At 49.1% G+C, this 19478-nt stretch overlaps 1 protein-coding gene across 1 annotated transcript in view; it reads left to right on the top strand.

The window, feature by feature from the left end:
- pepd (peptidase D) overlaps nucleotides 1–19478 on the top strand; it is a 203994-nt gene that overhangs the window by 112035 nt on the left and 72481 nt on the right. The window contains exons 10-11 of the mRNA XM_078210505.1: nucleotides 15155–15223; nucleotides 18417–18494. Coding sequence (XP_078066631.1) covers nucleotides 15155–15223; nucleotides 18417–18494 — 147 coding nt within the window. The remainder of the gene's footprint in view (nucleotides 1–15154; nucleotides 15224–18416; nucleotides 18495–19478) is intronic.

Here is a 19478-nt window from a genome sequence, read left to right as displayed (position 1 = left end):
GACCAATACTGCACACAGTATTCCAGCTGCGGCCTCACCAATGCCTTGTACAGATGCAGCAAGACTTCTCTGCTTTTATATTCTATCCCCCTCGCGATAAATACCAACATCCCATTTGCCTTCTTGATCACCTGTTGTACTTGCAGACTGAGTTTTTGCGACTCATGCACAAGGACCCCCAGGTCCCTTTGCACTGTAGCATGTTGTAATTTTTTTCCATTTAAATAATAATCCAATTTGCTATTATTTCTTCCAAAGTGAATAACCTCGCACTTGCCAACGTTATACTCCATCTGCCAGATCCTCGCCCACTCACTCACCCTATTCAAATCTCTCTGCAGACCTTCCGCTTCCTCCACACAATTCACTTTCCCACTTATCTTCGTGTCGTCAGCAAACTTTGTTACCCTGCACTCAGTCCCCTCCTCCAGATCATCGATGTAAATAGTAAACAGTTGAGGCCCCAGTACCGATCTCTGCGGCACGCCACTAGTCACCATCTGCCAACCAGAAAAGCACCCATTTATTCCAACTCTCTGCTTCCTGTTGGATAGCCAATCCCCAATCCACGCTAACACCCTACCCCCAACTCCGTGTGCCCCAATCTTCTGCAGCAACCTTTTGTGAGGCACCTTATCGAATGCCTTTTGGAAATCCAAAAACACCACATCTACCGGTTCCCCTCCGTCAACCGCACTAGTCACATCTTCATAAAAATCCAGTAAGTTCGTCAAACACGACTTTCCTCTCATGAATCCATGCTGCGTCTGCTTGATCGAACCATTCTTATCCATATGCCTGCTATTTCTTCTTTAATGATGGATTCCAGCATTTTCCCAACTACGGACGTTAAGCTAACCGGCCTGTAGTTACCCGCCTTTTGTCTACTTCCTTTTTTAAACAGCGGCGTAACAGTAGCCGTTTTCCAATCAGCTGGCACTACCCCAGAGTCCAGTGAATTTTGATAAATAACCACTAACGCATCTGCTATTACCTCTGACATTTCTTTCAGTATCCTGGGATGCATTCCATCCGGGCCCGGGGACTTGTCCACCTTCAGTCCCGTTAGTCTACCAAGCACTGCCTCTCTCGTAACAATAATTGTATTGAGTACCTCTCCTCCTACCAACTCTCGATCATTAATATTCGGTAAACTATTTGTGTCTTCCACCGTGAAAACCGACACAAAAAACCTATTTAAAGTCTCAGCCATTTCCTCGTTTTCCACTATTAAATCTCCCCTCTCGTCCTCCAAGGGTCCAACATTCACTCAAGCCACTCTATTCCTTTTTATATATTTGTAAAAACTTTTACTATTATTTTTTATGTTTAGAGCTAGTTTAGTTTCATAATCTATCTTTCCTTTCTTTATTGCTTTCTTAGTCATTCTTTGTTGTTTTTTTGAAGCTTTCCCAATCTTCTAACTCTCCACTATTTTTGGCCATTCTGTACGCATCGGTCTTTAATTTAATACTCTCCTTTGTTTCCTTCATTATCCACGGCTGGCTATCGCTTTTCTTACAGTCCTTCTTTATCACTGGAATATATTTTTGCTGAGTACTGAAAAGGATCTCCTTAAAAATCCTCCACTGTTCCTCAGCTGTCCTACCTACCAGTCTGCTCTCCTAGTCCACCTTAGCCAATTCAGCCCTCATCCTATCGTACTCCCCTCTGTTCAAGCAGAGGACATTGGTTTGGGACCCAACTTTCTCCACCTCCATCTGCACCAGAAATTCGACCATATTGTGATCACTCGACCCAAGAGCGTCCTTCACAAGAAGATCCTTAATTCTACCTGTCTTGTTACACATTATGTGGAGATGCCGGCGTTGGACTGGGGTAAGCACAGTAAGAAGTCTCACAACACCAGGTTAAAGTCCAACAGGTTTATTTGGTAGCAAATACCATGATATTTGCCATGGTACCATGGTATTTGCTACCAAATAAACCTGTTGGACTTTAACCTGGTGTTGTGAGACTTCTTACTGTCGTTACACATTACCAGATCTAAGATAACTCGTTCCCTCGTAGGTTCTGTAACATACTGTTCAAGGAAACTATCCCGATAGCATTCTAAGAACTCTTCCTCCATCCCACCACGGCCAACTTGAGTCAGCCAATGAATAAGCAGGTTAAAACCCCCAAAGTTATTGCCGTTCCGTTTTTGCACGCATCCATTATTTGTTTGTTTATAGCCCTCCCCACCTCAGAGAGGAACTTCTTCTCAGAGAAGTGAGACCACATTTGGAATATTGTGTGCAGTTCTGGTCACCTCACTATAAGAAGGATGTGGAAGCGCTGGAAAGAGTGCAGAGGAGATTTACCAGGATGCTGCCTGGTTTGGAGGGTAGGTCTTATGAGGAAAGGTTGAGGGAGCTAGGGCTGTTCTCTCTGGAGCAGAGGAGGTTGAGGGGAGACTTAATAGAGGTTTATAAAAGGATGAAGGGAATAGATAGAGTGAACGTTCAAAGACTATTTCCTTGGGTGGATGGAGCTATTACAAGGGGGCATAACTATAGTGTTCGTGGTGGGAGATATAGGAAGGATATCAGAGGTAGGTTCTTTACGCAGAGAGTGGTTGGGGTGTGGAATGGACTGCCTGCAGTGATAGTGGAGTCAGACACTTTAGGAACATTTAAGCGGTTATTGGATAGGCACATGGAGCACACCAGGATGATAGGGAGTGGGATAGCTTGATCTTGGTTTCAGATAAAGCTCGGCACAACATCGTGGGCCGAAGGGCCTGTTCTGTGCTGTACTGTTCTATGTTCTATGTTCTAGAGAGAAGAAGTTCCTCCTCAACTCTCTTCTAAACTGACTCCCCCTTATTTTGAGGCTGTGTCCTCTAGTTCCTGTTTCCATAGAACCATCGAAAATTACAGCTCAGAAACAGGCCTTTTGGCCCTTCTTGTCTGTGCCGAACTATTTTTTGCCGAGTCCCACTGACCTGCACTTGGACCATATCCCTCCACATCCCTCTCATCCATGAACCCGTCCAAGGTTTTCTTAAGTGTTAAAAGTGTTAAAACCACTTTATCCGGCAGCTCATTCTACACTCCCACCACTCTCTGTGTGAAGAAGCCCCCCCTAATATTCCCTTTAAACTTTCTCCTTTCATCTTTAACCCATGCCCTCTGGTTTTTTTCTCCCCTAGCCTCAGTGGAAAAAGCCTGCTTGCATTCACTCTATCTATACCCATCAAAATCTTGTACACCTCTATCAAATCTCCCCTCAATCTTCTACGCTCCAGGGAATAAAGTCCCAACCTATTCAATCTCTCTCTGTAACTCATCTTCTTAAGTCCCGGCAACATCCTTGTGAACCTTCTCCGCACTCTTTCAACCTTATTTACATCCTTCCTGTAACTAGGTGACCAAAACTGTACTCCTTTCCTTTCTAAGTGGAAAGAATCTCTCTGCCTCTACCCTGTCTAGCCCCTTCATTATCTTATATGTCTCTATAAGATCTCCCCTCAGCCTTCTAAACTCCAACGAGTACAGGCCCAATCTACTTTATCTCTCCTCATAAGCTACACCCCTCATCTCCAGTATCAACCTGGTGAACCTTCTCTGTACTCCCTCCAAGGCCAATATATCCTTCCACAAATAAGGAGACCAAAATTGCACACAGTTCTCTAGTTGTGGCCTCACTAGTACCTTGTACAATTGCAGCAAGACCTCCCTGCTTTTATACTCCATCCCCTTCACGATAAAGGCCAACATTCCATTTGCCTTCTTGATCACCTGCTGCACCTGCAAAAGAGAGAGAGAGAGAGAGAGAGGATCCAGAGACATAAAGAGAGAGAGAGAGTGGAGGACCCAGAGACATAAAGCAGCACCTAAAGAGAGAGAGAGGAGGAGCACACCTGGAGTACTGTGTATAGTTTTGGTTTCCTTACTTGAGAAAGGATATACTGGCACTGGAGGGGGTGCAGAGGAGATTCACTAGGTTGATTCCGGAGTTGAGAGGGTTGGCTTATGAGGAGAGACTGAGTAGACTGGGGCTATACTCATTGGAATTCAGAAGAATGAGGGGAGATCTTATAGAAACATATAAGATTATGAAGGGAATAGATAAGATAGAAGCAGGGAAGTTGTTTCCACTGGCAGGTGAAACTAGAACTAGGGGGCATAGCTTCAAAATAAGGGGAAGCAGATTTAGGACTGAGTTGAGGAGGAACTTCTTCACACAAAGGGTTGTGAATCTGTGGAATTCCCTGCCCTGTGAAGCAGTTGAGGCTACCTCATTGAATGTTTTTAAGGCAAGGATAGATAAATTTTTGAACAGTAAAGGAATTAAGGGTTATGGTGAGCGGGTGGGTAAGTGGAGCTGAGTCCACAAAAAGATCAGCCATGATCTTATTGAATGGCGGGGCAGGCTCGAGGGGCCAGATGGCCTACTCCTGCTCCTAGTGCTTACATTCTTTCTCTAAACAAGGGAAGCGAGAAGGTATGAGGAACACATTTGTTGTGGTAGATTGGGAGCTTCATTAAAAATATATTGGTAAATAGGCAATGGGCTAGCATTTAAAGAATTAATACAACTTATTGATATTAGTTTAAACACAAAAGCCCAGCAGGAGAAGTGATCCAACCGTGGCAAACTAGCAAAGTTAAAAATTGATTAGTTAAAGGGAGGGTCTTAATTTACCAAAACAAATCTGTAAACCTGAGGATTGGGAACATTTTAGAATTCAACAAAGGAGGACCAAGAGACTGATAACATCGAATATGAAAGAATGCTCGCAAGAAACATAAAAGCTTCTATAAATATCTAAAAAAAGAAAAGATTAGTAAAGATGAATGTGGGCCCAGTACAGGCAGGGACAGGAACATTTATAACGGGAATATGGAAATGGCAGAGAAAATGAACAAGTATTTTGTGACTGTCTTCACGGAGGCAAATAGAGAAAACATGCCGGGAATACTGGAGAAACAAGGGATTGGGAAGATGAGGAACTGACATAAATCAGTATTAGTAAAATAGTCCTGGAGAAATTAATGAGACTTCATAATCGACATCCCAGAGGTTGCTATAAAGTTTATTTATTAGTCACAAGTAGGCTTACATTAACACTGCAATGAAGTTACTGTGAAATTCCCCTAGTCGCCACAGTCTGGCGCCTGTTCAGGTCAATGCATCTAACCTGCACATCTTTCAGACTGTGGGAGGAAACCGGAGCACCCGGTGGAAACCCACGCAGACACAGGGAGAATGTGCAAATTCCACACAGACAGAGACCCAAGCCGGGAATTGAACCCAGTTCCCTGGCGCTGTGAGGCAGCAGTGCTAACCACTGTGCTACCATGCCGCCGACAAGTGATAGTGGATGCATTGGTGGCCATCTACCAAAATTCTATAGATTCTGGAATGGTTCCTGCAGATTGGAAGGTAGCTAAACCCCCACCCCCCATTGTTTAAGAAGTGGAGGGGGTGGTGGGAGAGAAAACAGAACTAGAGCCGTTAGCCTGGTATCAGTTGTAGGGAAAAGGCTAGATTCTACCCATAGATGTGAAAAATGGACACTTAGAAAATAATGGTAAGATTGGACAGAGTCAAAATGGATTTATAAAAGGTTGACAAGACTGTAGAACTTTGAGAACGGAACTGACAGATTAACTCAGCGGGAGGTTAGTGAGCAGAATTTGAGCACATCGGATTGTGGGCAGTATACTTTTTAAATTCAATGATGGGACCTGGGCGTTGCTGACTGGGCTAGCATTCATTGCCCATCCCTGAGGGCAGCTAAGAATCACCCACATTGCTGTGACTCTGGAGTCACGTGTAGGCCAGACCGGGTAAGGATGGCAGATTTCCTTCCCTAAAGGAGATTAGTGACCCAGATGGGTTTTTCCCACAATCGACAATGGTTTAATGGTCATCATTGGACTTCATTAATTCCAAATTTTTATTGAATTCAAATTTCACCACCTGCTGTGGTGGGATTTGAACCGAGATCTCCAGAGCATTGCCCTGGTTCTCTGGATTACTAGTCAGTGACAATACCACTGCCTCCCTTAACTAGCATGGATTGAGGATTGGTTAGCGGACAGAAAGCTGAGAGTAGGGATAAATGGGTCATTCTCAGGTTGGCAGGCTGTGACTCTTGGGGTTGAATAAGGGTCAGTACTTGGGCCCCAGCTGTTCACAACCTAAATCAATATTTGGATGTGTGGATTCACTGCAATATTTGCAGGTTTGCTGATGACACAAAACTAGGTGGGAATGTGAGTTGTGAGGAGGATGTAAAGAGGCTTCAAGGGGATTTAGACAGACTGAGTGAGTGGGCAAAGACATGGCAGATGGAAAATAACGTGGAAAAATATAAAGTTATCCACTTTGGTCCAAAAAACAGAAATGCAGAATATTTCTGAAATAGGGAGAGATTGGGAAATGTTGATGTCTCGGGTGGCACAGTGGTTAGCACTGCTGCCTCACAGCACCAGTGACCCGGGTTTGATTCCCGGCAGCACGGTGGCACAGTGGTTAGCACTGCTGCCTCACAGCGCCAGTGACCCGGGTTTGATTCCCGGCAGCACGGTGGCACAGTGGTTAGCACTGCTGCCTCACAGCGCCAGGGTCCTGGGTCGGCACGGTGACACAGTGGTTAGCACTGCTGCCTCACAGCGCCAGGGTCCTGGGGCGGCACGGTGACACAGTGGTTAGCGCTGCTGCCTCACAGCGCCAGTGACCCGGGTTTGATTCCCGGTGGCACAGTGGTTAGCACTGCTGCCTCACAGCGCCAGGGTCCTGGGTCGGCACGGTGACACAGTGGTTAGCACTGCTGCCTCACAGCGCCAGTGACCCGGGTTTGATTCCCGGTGGCACAGTGGTTAGCACTGCTGCCTCACAGCGCCAGGGTCCTGGGTCGGCACGGTGACACAGTGGGTTAGCACTGCTGCCTCACAGCGCCAGGGTGCCGGGGCGGCACGGTGGCACAGTGGTTAGCACTGCTGCCTCACAGCACCAGTGACCCGGGTTTGATTCCCGGCAGCACGGTGACACAGTGGTTAGCACTGCTGCCTCACAGCGCCAGGGTCCTGGGGCGGCACGGTGACACAGTGGTTAGCACTGCTGCCTCACAGCGCCAGGGACCCGGGGCAGCACGGTGACACAGTGGTTAGCACTGCTGCCTCACAGCGCCAGGGTCCTGGGGCGGCACGGTGACACAGTGGTTAGCACTGCTGCCTCACAGCGCCAGTGATCCAGGTTTGATTCCCGGCAGCACGGTGGCACAGTGGTTAGCACTGCTGCCTCACAGCGCCAGTGACCCGGGTTTGATTCCGACCTCTCGACATGGAGGTTGCACGACTTCCCCGTGTCTGCGTGGGTTTCCTCCGGGTGCTCTAATTTCCTCCCCCAGTCCAAAGATGTGCGGGTTAGGTGCATTGGCCATGCTAAATTCTCCCTTAGTGTCAGGGGGGATTAGCAGGCTGGATACGTGGGGTTATGGGGATAGGGCCTTGGGGATATGGGGGGATGGAGGGGGGGTTTAGTATTCCAGAGAGCCAGGGCAATGCTCTGGAGATCCAGGTTCAAATCCCACCACAGCTGGTGGTGAAATTTGAGTTCAATAAAAATTTGGAATGAATGAAATCCAATGCTGGGATTGTTGTTAGTGCAGGCTGAATGGGCTGAATGGCCTCCTCCTTCACTGTAGGGATTTTGTGATTCTAAAGAGACCTGGGTGTCCTTGTTGATAAATCACTGAGAGCTAACATGCAGGTGCCACAAGTAATTAGGAAGGCAAATAGGATTTGAGTCCAGAAGTAAAGAAACAGAAACTAGAAGCAGGAGGAGGCCGTTCGGCCCTTCCAGCCTGCTCTAGCATTCATTATGATCATGGCTGATCATCAAATTCAATATTCTGATCCCCCCTTCCCTCCCATATCCCTTGATTCCTTTAGCCCCAAGAGCACCTTCTTGAAATCAGACAACATTTTGGCCTCAAATACATTCATTGTTAGTGAATTCCACACATTCACCACCCTCTGGGTGAAGAAATTTCCCCTCACCTCAGTTCTAATAGGTTTACCCCTTATCCTTAAACTATGACCCCTAGTTCTGGACTCCCCCACCATTGGGAACATTCTTTCTGAATCTACCCTGTCTCACCCTGTTAGAATTTTTATAAGTTTCAATGAGATTCCTTTCACTCTTCTAAACTCCAAAGAAGTCTTGCTGCAATCATCTCGAGCCTTGGTTAGACCACACCTGGAGTATTGTGCACAGGTTTGGTCTCCTTACCGAAGGAAGGATATACTGGCCATAGAGGCAGTGCAATGAATGTTCACCCGACTGACCTCTGGATGGTGGGATTGTCTTTTGGGGAGAGATTGAGGAGGCTGGGCTTATGTTTCTAAGGATCCAAGGGGCTGCTGCCCTGTGGATCCAGAACTGGCTTGCCCAAAGGAGGCAGAGAGTGGGTATAGATGGGTCTTTTTCTAAATGGAGGTCGGTCACCAGTGGTGTGCCCCAGGGATCTGTTCTGCGACCCTTGTTGTTTGTCATTTTCATAAATGACCTGGATGAGGAAGCGGAGGGATGGGTTGGTAAGTTTGCCGACGACACGAAGGTTGGTGGGGTTGTGGATAGTCTGGAGGGATGTCAGAAGTTACAGAGGGACATAGATAGGATGCAAGACTGGGCGGAGAAGTGGCAGATGGACTTCAACCCGGATAAATGCGTAGTGGTCCATTTTGGCAGGTCAAATGGGATGAAGGAGTACAATATAAAGGGAAAGACTCTTCGTACTGTCGAGGATCAGAAGGACCTTGGGGTCCGGGTCCATAGGACTCTAAAATCGGTCCCTCAGGTGGAGGAGGTGGTTAAGAAGGCGTATGGTGTGCTGGCCTTTATCAATCGAGAGATTGAGTTTAGGAGTCCGAGGATAATGATGCAGCTGTATAACACCCTCGTCAGACCCCACTTGGAGTACTGTGCTCAGTTCTGGTCGCCTCATTACAGGAGGGATGTGGAAAAGATTGAAAGGGTGCAGAGGCGATTTACAAGGATGTTGCCTGGATTGGTTGGCATGCCTTATGAGGATAGGCTGAGGGAGCTCGGTCTTTTCTCCTTGGAGAGACGTAGGATGAGAGGAGACCTAATAGAGGTATATAAGATGTTGAGAGGCATAGATCGGATGGACTCTCAGAGGCTATTTCCCAGGGTGGAAATGTCTGCTACGAGAGGACACAGGTTTAAAATGCTGGGGAGTAGGTACAGGAGAGATGTTAGGGGTGAGTTTTTCACACAGTGGGTGGTGGGCGAGTGGAATCGGCTGCCGTCAGTGGTGGTGGAGGCAAACTCAATAGGGTCTTTTAAGAGACTCCTGGATGAGTACATGGGACTTAATAGGATGGAGGGTTATAGGTAGGCCGAAATGGTAGGGATATGTTCGGCACAACTTGTGGGGCCGAAGGGCCTGTTTTGTGCTGTAGTTTTCTATGTTTCTATGTCTATGAGGAAGACATTTGACAAAGTGCCGCACCAAAGACTGCTGCATAAGATAAAGGTGCACAGTGTTATGGGTAATGTATTAGCATGGATAGAGGATTGGTTAACTAACAGAAAGCAAAGAGTGGGAGTAAATGGGTGTTTTTCTGGTTGGCGATCAGTGACTAGTGGTGTGCCTCAGGGATCAGTTTTGGGACCGCAATTGTTTATGATTTACATAGATGATTTGGAGTTGGGGACCAAGTGTAGTGTGTCAAAATTCGCAGATGACACTAAGATGAGTGGCAGAGCAAAGTGTCCAGGGGACGCTGAAAGTCTGCAAAGGGATATAGATAGTCTAACTGAGTGGGCGAGGATCTGGCAGATGGGGTACAATGTTGGTAAATGTGAGGTCATCCATTTTGGTAGGAATAACAGCAAAATGGACTATTATTTAAATGGTAAAAAATTGCAGCATGCTGCTGTGCAGAGGGACCTGGGTGTCCTTGTGCATGAGTCACAAAAAGTTGGTTTGCAGGTGCAGCAGATAATTAAGAAGGCAAATGGAATTTTGTCCTTCATTCCTCGAGGGATGGAGTTTAAAAACAGCGAGGTTATGTTGCAGTTGTATAAGGTGCTGGTGAGGCCACACCTGGAGTACTGTGTACAGTTTTGGTCTCCTTACTTGAGAAAGGATATACTGGCACTGGAGGGGGTGCAGAGGAGATTCACTAGGTTGATTCCGGAGTTGAGAGGGTTGGCTTATGAGGAGAGACTGAGTAGACTGGGACTATACTCATTGGAATTCAGAAGAATGAGGGGAGATCTTAGAGAAACATATAAGATTATGAAGGGAATAGATAAGATAGAAGCAGGGAAGTTGTTTCCACTGGCAGGTGAAACTAGAACTAGGGGGCATAGCCTCAAAATAAGGGCGAGCAGATTTAGGACTGAGTTGAGGAGGAACTTCTTCACACAAAGGGTTGTGAATCTGTGGAATTCCCTGCCCAGTGAAGCAGTTGAGGCTACCCCATTGAATGTTTTTAAGGCAAGGATAGATACATTTTTGAACAGTAAAGGAATTAAGGGTTATGGTGAGCGGGCGGGTAAGTGGAGCTGAGTCCACGAAAAGATCAGCCATGATCTTATTGAATGGTGGAGCAGGCTCGAGGGGCCAGATGGTCCACTCCTGCTCCTAGTTCTTATGTTCTTATGAGAGGTGATCTCATTGAAACATACAAAATTCTTCCATGGTTGGCAAAGCAGATCCAGGAAGGATGTTTCCCCTGGCTGGAGGGGTTTAGGACCAGGGGACCTGGTCTCAGAATAAGAGGCAGGCCGTTAAAGAATGAGATGAGGAGGAATCTCTTCACTCGGAGAGTGATGAATCTTTGGAATTCTCTGTCCCAATGGATTGTGGGAGCTCAATCATTGAGCCTGTTCAACGCAGAGATTAATGGCTTTCTAGAAACCTATGATATCAAACAGCGGGGGAAAGGCATTGAATTGGAAACTCGACAATGGTGTAATTGAATAGGAAGTAGGATTGAGGGGCCGAATGATTCCAATTTCCTGTGCTCCTGTAAGAGTGGCTTTTTGCAGAATTGTTACCCATCCTGCATGGGGTAGCACGGTGTCACAGTGGTTAGCACTGCTGCCTTCCAGCGCCAGGGACCCGGGTTCGATTCCGGCCTTGGGTCACTGTCTGTGTGGAGTTTGCACATTCTCCCTGGGTCTGCGTGGGTTTCCTCCGGGTGCTCCGGTTTCCTCCCACACTCCAAAGATGTGTCGGTTAGGTTGATTGGCCGTGCTAAATTGACCCTAGTGTCAGGGGATTAACAGGGTAAATATGTGGGGTTACGGGAATAGGGCCTGTGGGATTTTGCAGACTCGATGGGCCGAATGGCCTCTTTCTTCACTGTCGGATCCTCTGATTCTGTGATTTCGTCTCTCTCGTGTCCTTGCCATAAGTCGCTGCCTGGGTTTCAGTGGTGTGTGAAAGTGAGCAGATAAATGAATCTCATGAAATATTAAAATCCTGCAGCTACCCAGTGCGAGCGACTAACTAATGACCTCTCGGGCTGTCAGATATTAATTTAGGAACCATGCAGCATTAATACATTCACCGGATAATTTAGCAGCTGAGTGATGCATTAAGATGTTTGAGCACTTACTGCAATCTCAGTGATCTCAGTGAGCTAATTGTCAGGGCTGGTTCCTTATGGATTTTATTTCCAAACCCTTCCCACACTAATGGAAAAGCATTACGAAAGCTAAAGTCCGCCCTCTTCTGCTCAGCCTCTGACAATGCAACTCTCTTCAAATGTCAAACCGCAAGACAAAGGGTTGTCCATCTGTGGCCCAGTTTAAAGGGGGAGATGAGGAGGGGGATGGAATTGTCCAGACCTGGCTTGTATTAGATTATGTTTAGCGGTGTGAGACGTGGTCTCACTGTGCTGTTTGAAATGTTTAATGGGTAGGTAGAGTCAGAGTGCTTTTATAAATCATCCCCCCGCCGCCCCCCCTCCTCCCCTATCGGCAAGCCTCCACTTGCCTCATGTGGAAGCTCGTGCTCTACGTGGCCCACTGGGAGATCTATTGATGATTCCCTGTGGCCATCATAACATCCCTCCCTCCTCAAGTCTGTTTCTTCCCCAACACCCTCACCATGGGGCGATCGACCTGGGGTTGAATCATAGAATCCCACAGTGCAGAAGGAGGCCGTTCAGCCCATTGAGTCTGCACCGACCACAATCCCACCCAGGCCCAATCCCCATAACCCCATATATTTACTCTGCTGGTCCCCCCCTGAGATTAGGGTCAATTTAGCATGGCCGATCAACCTAACCAGCATGTCTTTGGACTGTGGGAGGAAACCAAAGCACTCGGAGGAAACCCACGCAGACACAGGGAGAATGTGCAAACTCCACACAGACAGTGACCCAAACCGGGAATCGAATCCGGGTCTCGGGCGCTGTGAGGCAGCAGTGTTAACCACTGTGCCATCATGCCGCCCCCATAAATGTTTAATGGGTAGATAGAGTCAGAGTGAGCTGTCAGTGCTTGTTACAGAAATGAGACCCAGTGTAACCTCCCATTGATTGGAGGCAGGACTGGATCAAGGTGTGTGAAACGGATTGAAAACCTTTGCTTCCGAAGGATGTGTTGTAAAGCCACTGATGCTGGTTCTTTCTGTGGTCTCACTTCAGTCGGGGTGCCGGTCTCTTCCACTTCCATCTGCCGTGTGGAGTCAGGTTTCAGCCATGTCTCACTGATGGCAATGGTTGTCCCCATGGTGTCGCTGTGCCCTGTTTGAGATCAGATTTCCACTCCATCTGACGAAGGAGCAGCGCTCCAAAAGCTAATGGCATTTGCTACCAAATAAACCTGTTGGACTTTAACCTGGTGTTGTTAAACGTCTTACTGTGTTTACCCCAGTCCAACGCCGGCATCTCCACATCATGTCCCCATGTCTGACAGTGAGGCTGACATTGGCACGGGCTCCCTCCTCCTGAGTTGCTCCAGCTGCTTCCTGACATTGCTGCCCTGCACCTGGACCTTATAAGACCCAGGCCTCGTTTATCCCAATAACCCAACTGAGGCAGTCCCTGACGTTCCTCAGGTGGGACTGGCTCTCTGGTTTTGAACATTCTTTCTGTCCTTACAGAATCCTTGTTCTTTTTCTGGTTCCTCGCCAGGTTTGCCAGGTTTGGGAACAGTCGGCTTAACCTTGTCCGAAGCCACTGTCCCATGAACAATTGTGCTGGGGCAATTCCTATCGCTGTGTGAGGGGTAGCCTGATAGTCGAATAAAAATCGCACATTTTGGTCTCTATGGACACTGCTGGCTGTGAATTCATACTGAGCCTGAGTCTGCACCGTCCGTTTGGCCAATCCATTTGAAGACAGTGTTTGATTCCATTGGAAAGTACGGAGGTCTGAAACTCAGTGCTAGTAAAGGCCATTGCCAGAGGGCAGGGCTTCAGGTATCTGGTGTGTGCAGAACCTTTGTTGTGGTTTCTCAATGGGAGCACGGGAAGGGCTGGAGCTCATGTGATATATCTCCAACCATTTGGAGTGTGTGCCGACTATAATCAGGAGCATGAAGTCTTTAAAGGCCCAGCAAAGTCTACAGGCACTCACACCCAGGGCCTGCCAGGCCACTCCCATGAATGCAGGAAGGCTGAGGTTTGATTCTCTTGGCATGACGCTCAGTGTCTGACCAAGTCGGTATAATGTCTGCATCAAGACTGGGCCACCGTACACAGCTCGTGGCTTCAAAATCCCAGAGTGGCCATGGTGTAATTCCATAATCATCGGATCCCTACCGTGTAAATGGAGGCCATTCAGCCCATCAATTCTGCAGCAACTCTCCAACAGAGCATCTTACCCAGGCCCACTCCTTGCCCTATCTCCGTAAACCCATGCATTTACCCGACTAACCCTCCTAACCTGCACATCTTATGGACACTAAAGGACAATTCAACATGGCCAATCCATCTAACCCAACTAACACAGTCTTTGGACTGTGGGAGGAAACCAGAGCACCCAGAGGAAACCCACGCAGACACGGGGAGAACATGCAAACTCTGCACAGTCACCGGAGGCCGGAATCAAACGCAAGTCCCTGGCGCTGTGAGGCAGCCGTGCTAACCACTGTGCCACTGAGCTGCCCATAAGTATTGGATGTTGCCCTGGGCGAGGGATGAGAATGTGGGAACCCCAGAGGATGATGCCATCCTCAACACTGAGCTTGTCTTTCTTCGTCGAGAAGTGCCTCATTTTATCTGAGGGCTGTCCTCTGAATCCCCCATGTAATATTATGCTTGAAGTTAGATAGGACTGGATCCTTTGGCATTCAGGCCTCGACTTGTCTCATAGACATTGGCAAAGTGTCCAGAAAACTGAGGGTGAACACGACCTCTTTCACAGCTGGTAATGCAGCCAGGCTAATGGGCAGTGGCCAATGGCTCAGTGCATCCGGGTCCCTGGGCGGTGCTGTAGGAGGTGTTTATAAGCTGCCAGTAACAAGGCCCAACGCTATATCCGGGCAGAAGCAATTAGGAGTATTGACTTGTCTTCTATAAAAAGTCCCAGCAATGGTTTATGATCAGTTACTCTGATGAAGCTTCTGCCGTCGACTTGTTGATGGAATTTTTTTAATGCCGAAGACAACTGCCAGTCCCACTTTCTCAATCTGGGAATATTCCCGCTCTGTCCCAGAGGGTCCGAGATGGGTACTGTTAGGCATCAGATCAGAAAGCCCAAAGTATGTTATGAAGTCAGACTGGAACTCAACAAGTTTTCTATTTTCCTATTTAGGGTGAGGATAAAGTGTTTCACTCCAATTGTGATTCTGTTGACACACGAGGAAGCATTTATCAAAACAAACTTTATTTTGAAAATACGGTTTAACTATAACAAATGAATTAGTGTAATGTTTACCAATTGAAATACTTAAACATGACATGATACAATTCTTAACTGCTAATCTATCTCTATTAGTTCCAAATTAAGCAATCTTCCTCTTATAGACTTAAACACCCTTCAAAATCAGTTATCGCACAGGCATTTTGTGTTTTGATTCTGCCCCATCGCTATCATGGCAGCTGATTCAGAATGCTCCTGTTTTCGCTTTGATAATCGCAGGAAAGAGGGAGAGAAGGGAGTGTTGGTAAGGAATATTGTAATAATGAACGACCTGTTTTGTTTTCTGACAGTTTGTTCGAGCATTATTGCTACACTCGAGGTGGAATGCGTCACACTTCATACACCTGCATCTGTGGCACGTAAGAACCTGTCCCTGAATCTCTGTTTCTTGGAAAGCTCCAATATGTCTGTCAGGGGGTCTGTACTGAGGGAGTGCCGCGCTGTCAGAGGGTCAGTACTGAGGGAGTGCCGCAGTGTCAGAGGGTCAGTACTGAGGGAGTGCCGCACTGTCAGAGGGTCAGTACTGAGGGAGTGCCGCACTGTCAGAGGGTCAGTACTGAGGGAGTGCTGCACTGTCAGAGGGTCAGTGCCGAGGGAGTGCCGCACTGTCAGAGGGTCAGTGCTGAGGGAGTGCCGCACTGCCAGAGGGTCAGTACTGAGGGAGTGCCGCACTGTCAGAGGGTCAGTACTGAGGGAGTGCTGCACTGTCAGAGGGTCAGTACTGAGGGAGTGCCGCAGTGTCAGAGGGTCAGTGCTGAGGGAGTGCCGCACTGTCAGAGGGTCAGCACTGAGGGAGTGCCGCACTGTCAGAGGGTCAGTGCTGAGGGAGTGCCGCACTGTCAGAGGGTCAGCACTGAGGGAGTGCCGCACTGTCAGAGGGTCCGTGCTGAGGGAGTGCCGCACTGAAAGAGGGTCAGTACTGAGGGAATGCTGCACTGTCAGAGGGTCAGTACTGAGGGAGTGCCGCACTGTCAGAGGGTCAGTACTGAGGGAATGCTGCACTGTCAGAGGGTCAGTACTGAGGGAATGCTGCACTGTCAGAGGGTCAGTACTGAGGGAATGCTGCACTGTCAGAGGGTCAGTACTGAGGGAATGCTGCACTGTCAGAGGGTCAGCACTGAGGGAGTGCCGCACTGTCAGAGGGTCAGCACTGAGGGAGTGCCGCACTGTCAGAGGGTCAGTGCTGAGGGAGTGCCGCACTGTCAGAGGGTCAGTACTGAGGGAGTGCCGCACTGTCAGAGGGTCAGCACTGAGGGAGTGCCGCACTGTCAGAGGGTCAGTACTGAGGGAGTGCTGCACTGTCAGAGGGTCAGTGCTGAGGGAGTGCGGCACTGTCAGAGGGTCAGTGCTGAGGGAGTGCCGCACTGTCAGAGGGTCAGCACTGAGGGAGTGCCGCACTGTCAGAGGGTCAGTACTGAGGGAATGCTGCACTGTCAGAGGGTCAGTACTGAGGGAGTGCCGCACTGTCAGAGGGTCAGTGCTGAGGGAGTGCCGCACTGTCAGAGGGTCAGTGCTGAGGGAGTGCCGCACTGTCAGAGGGTCAGTGCTGAAGGAGTGCCGCACTGTCAGAGGGTCAGTACTGAGGGAATGCTGCACTGTCAGAGGGTCAGCACTGAGGGAGTGCCGCACTGTCAGAGGGTCAGTACTGAGGGAATGCTGCACTGTCAGAGGGTCAGTACTGAGGGAGTGCCGCACTGTCAGAGGGTCAGTACTGAGGGAGTGCTGCACTGTCAGAGGGTCAGTGCTGAGGGAGTGCCGCACTGTCAGAGGGTCAGTGCTGAGGGAGTGCCGCACTGTCAGAGGGTCAGTACTGAGGGAGTGTCGCACTGTCAGAGGGTCAGTGCTGAGGGAGCGCCGCACTGTCAGAGGGTCAGTACTGAGGGAGTGCTGCACTGTCAGAGGGTCAGTGCTGAGGGAGTGCTGCACTGTCAGAGGGTCAGTACTGAGGGAGTGCCGCACTGTCAGAGGGTCAGTACTGAGGGAGTGTCGCACTGTCAGAGGGTCAGTGCTGAGCATTTATTGCACATTGCTCGTTATCCTTCAGAATGTACTGAGGGAGTGCTGCCATCTTGAACCGTTGCAGCCCCTGAGGTGTAGGTACACCCACAGTGCTGTTAGGGAGGGCATCCCAGGGTTTTGACCCAGCGACAATAAAGAAAAGGCGATATATTTCCAAATCAGGACGATGAGTGACTTGGAGGGCAAGTTGCAACGGGGGTGTTCCCATTTATCTGCTGCCCTTGTCCTTCTCGATGGTAGTGGTCATGGCTTCTTGAGTATTGGAGCTGCATTCATCCAGGCAAGTGGGGAGTATTACATCACACTCCTGACTTTTGCCTTGTAGCTGGTGGACAGAACCTGGGCGACAGGAGGCGAGTTATTCTCCGCAGGATTCCCAGCCTCTGACCTGCTCTTGTAGCCACAGTATTTATATGGCTAGTCCAGTTTCTGGTTGAAGGTGATCCTGTGCGGACAGCGCCCTCCCGACCCTGCCTGGAGACCCCCACCCCGAATCCTGCCGGGACCCCAACCCTGCCTGGAGCCCGCTCCCCCCCACCCCCCCTTACTCTTTTATGCTATTGGTTTGGAGGGTGTGGAAATCTCTGACTCGACCAGCATTTATTGCCCATCACTAATTGCCCTTAAACTGAGTGACTCGCTCCATCATCTCAGAGGCAGTTAAGAGTCAACCACATTTCTGTGGCTTTGGAGTCACATATAGGCCAGACCAGGTAAGGACGGCAGATTTCCTAAGGACACTAGTGAACCGGAAGGGTTTTTACAACAATCGACAATGGTTTCATGGTCATCAGTAGATTCTTAATTCCAGATATTTATTCAAATTTCACCACCTGCCTGGGATTTGAAGCCGGGTCCCCAGAGCATTACCCTGAGTCTCTAGGTCACTAGTCCAGTGACAACACCACTACACTACTGCCTCCATGTAAGCAGGAAATGTGGTAGTTAATTCATACACAGCAAGCTCCCACAAGCAGCAATAGGAAGATGGGCAGAATGTGATTTTCTTGTTGATGGTTAATTACAGATACTGCCTGTGTGGCATAGTGTCTCTGCCCAATGGGATCAGCATTCCCTTGCTTCCTGTCTTGCCTTCAATTCCTACTGCAGGGAGTTGAACACAGTGTCCAGGCTGACACTCTGGTGCGGTACTGAGGAATGCTGCGTTGTTGGAGGTGCTGTCTTTTAGATGAGACATTAAACTGTCCTCTCCTTTGGGTGTGAAAGGTGCCACAATGTCAATTGAAGAGGGTGAGGGAGTTGTACCCTGGCCATCATAAACACAGATCATCTGGTCATTATCACCTTGCTGAGTGTGGAATCTTGCTGTGCATAATTTAGCTGCCGAGTTTCCTGCATTACAACAATGATTGCATTTCAAAAATACTGAATTGGCTGTAAAAGACTTTGGGGAGACGTGCTGTTGGTGTGACGGTTACTGTATAAATACAGGTTTGTTCCGTTTTGTGGTTTGGATTGGTGATCAGGGACCGCTCAGTATTTCACTCAAGCCTGTGTGTGTTTATGTTACAGTGGGGTAAATTCTGCTGTGCTACATTATGGACATGCTGCTTCTCCCAATGACAAGACTATACGCAATGGAGACATGTGGTAAGAGCTGTTTTATTCCACCTGGTAAATCCTCTTGATTCTGTGAACATGGTGAAGCTACAGACTTTCACTGCCAATGTGAAGCTACAGACTTTCACTGCCAATGTGGTGAAGCTGTAGCCTCTCCCTGGGAGAAGGCAGTTGTTGTGTTTCTGGCTAAGCAATTCATTCATCCGCACTGGCGCCTGTGTGCGCGTGCGGGTGTCTGTGTACACGTGCGGGTGTCTGTGTACACGTGCGGGTGTCTGTGTACACGTGCGGGTGTCTGTGTGTGCACGGGCGGGTGTCTGTGTACACGTGCGGGTGTCTGTGTGCGCGTGCGGGTGCCTGTGTGTGCACGTGCGGGTGTCTGTGTGTACACATGCGGGTGTCTGTGTGTACACGTGCGGGTGTCTGTGTGTGCACGGGCGGGTGTCTGTGTGTACACGTGCGGGTGTCTGTGTACACGTGCGGGTGTCTGTGTGTGCACGGGCGGGTGTCTGTGTACACGTGCGGGTGTCTGTGTGCGCGTGCGGGTGCCTGTGTGTGCACGTGCGGGTGTCTGTGTACACGTGCGGGTGTCTGTGTGCGCGTGCGGGTGCCTGTGTGTGCACGTGCGGGTGTCTGTGTGTGCACGTGCGGGTGTCTGTGTGTACACATGCGGGTGTCTGTGTGTGCACGTGCGGGTGTCTGTGTGTACACATGCGGGTGTCTGTGTGTACACGTGCGGGTGTCTGTGTGTGCACGTGCGGGTGTCTGTGTACACGTGCGGGTGTCTGTGTGTACACGTGCGGGTGTCTGTGTGTGCACGCGCGGGTGTCTGTGTGTACACGTGCGGGTGTCTGTGTGTACACGTGCGGGTGTCTGTGTACACGTGCGGGTGTCTGTGTGTACACGTGCGGGTGTCTGTGTGTACACGTGCGGGTGTCTGTGTGTGCACGGGCGGGTGTCTGTGTGTGCACGGGCGGGTGTCTGTGTGTGCACGGGCGGGTGTCTGTGTGTGCA

The sequence above is a fragment of the Mustelus asterias genome, chromosome 4, assembly GCF_964213995.1.
Source record: "Mustelus asterias chromosome 4, sMusAst1.hap1.1, whole genome shotgun sequence".
Taxonomy (NCBI): domain Eukaryota; kingdom Metazoa; phylum Chordata; class Chondrichthyes; order Carcharhiniformes; family Triakidae; genus Mustelus; species Mustelus asterias.
The sequence above is the reverse complement of the archived record's forward strand: the minus strand, read 5'-3'. Positions and strand labels throughout refer to the sequence as shown.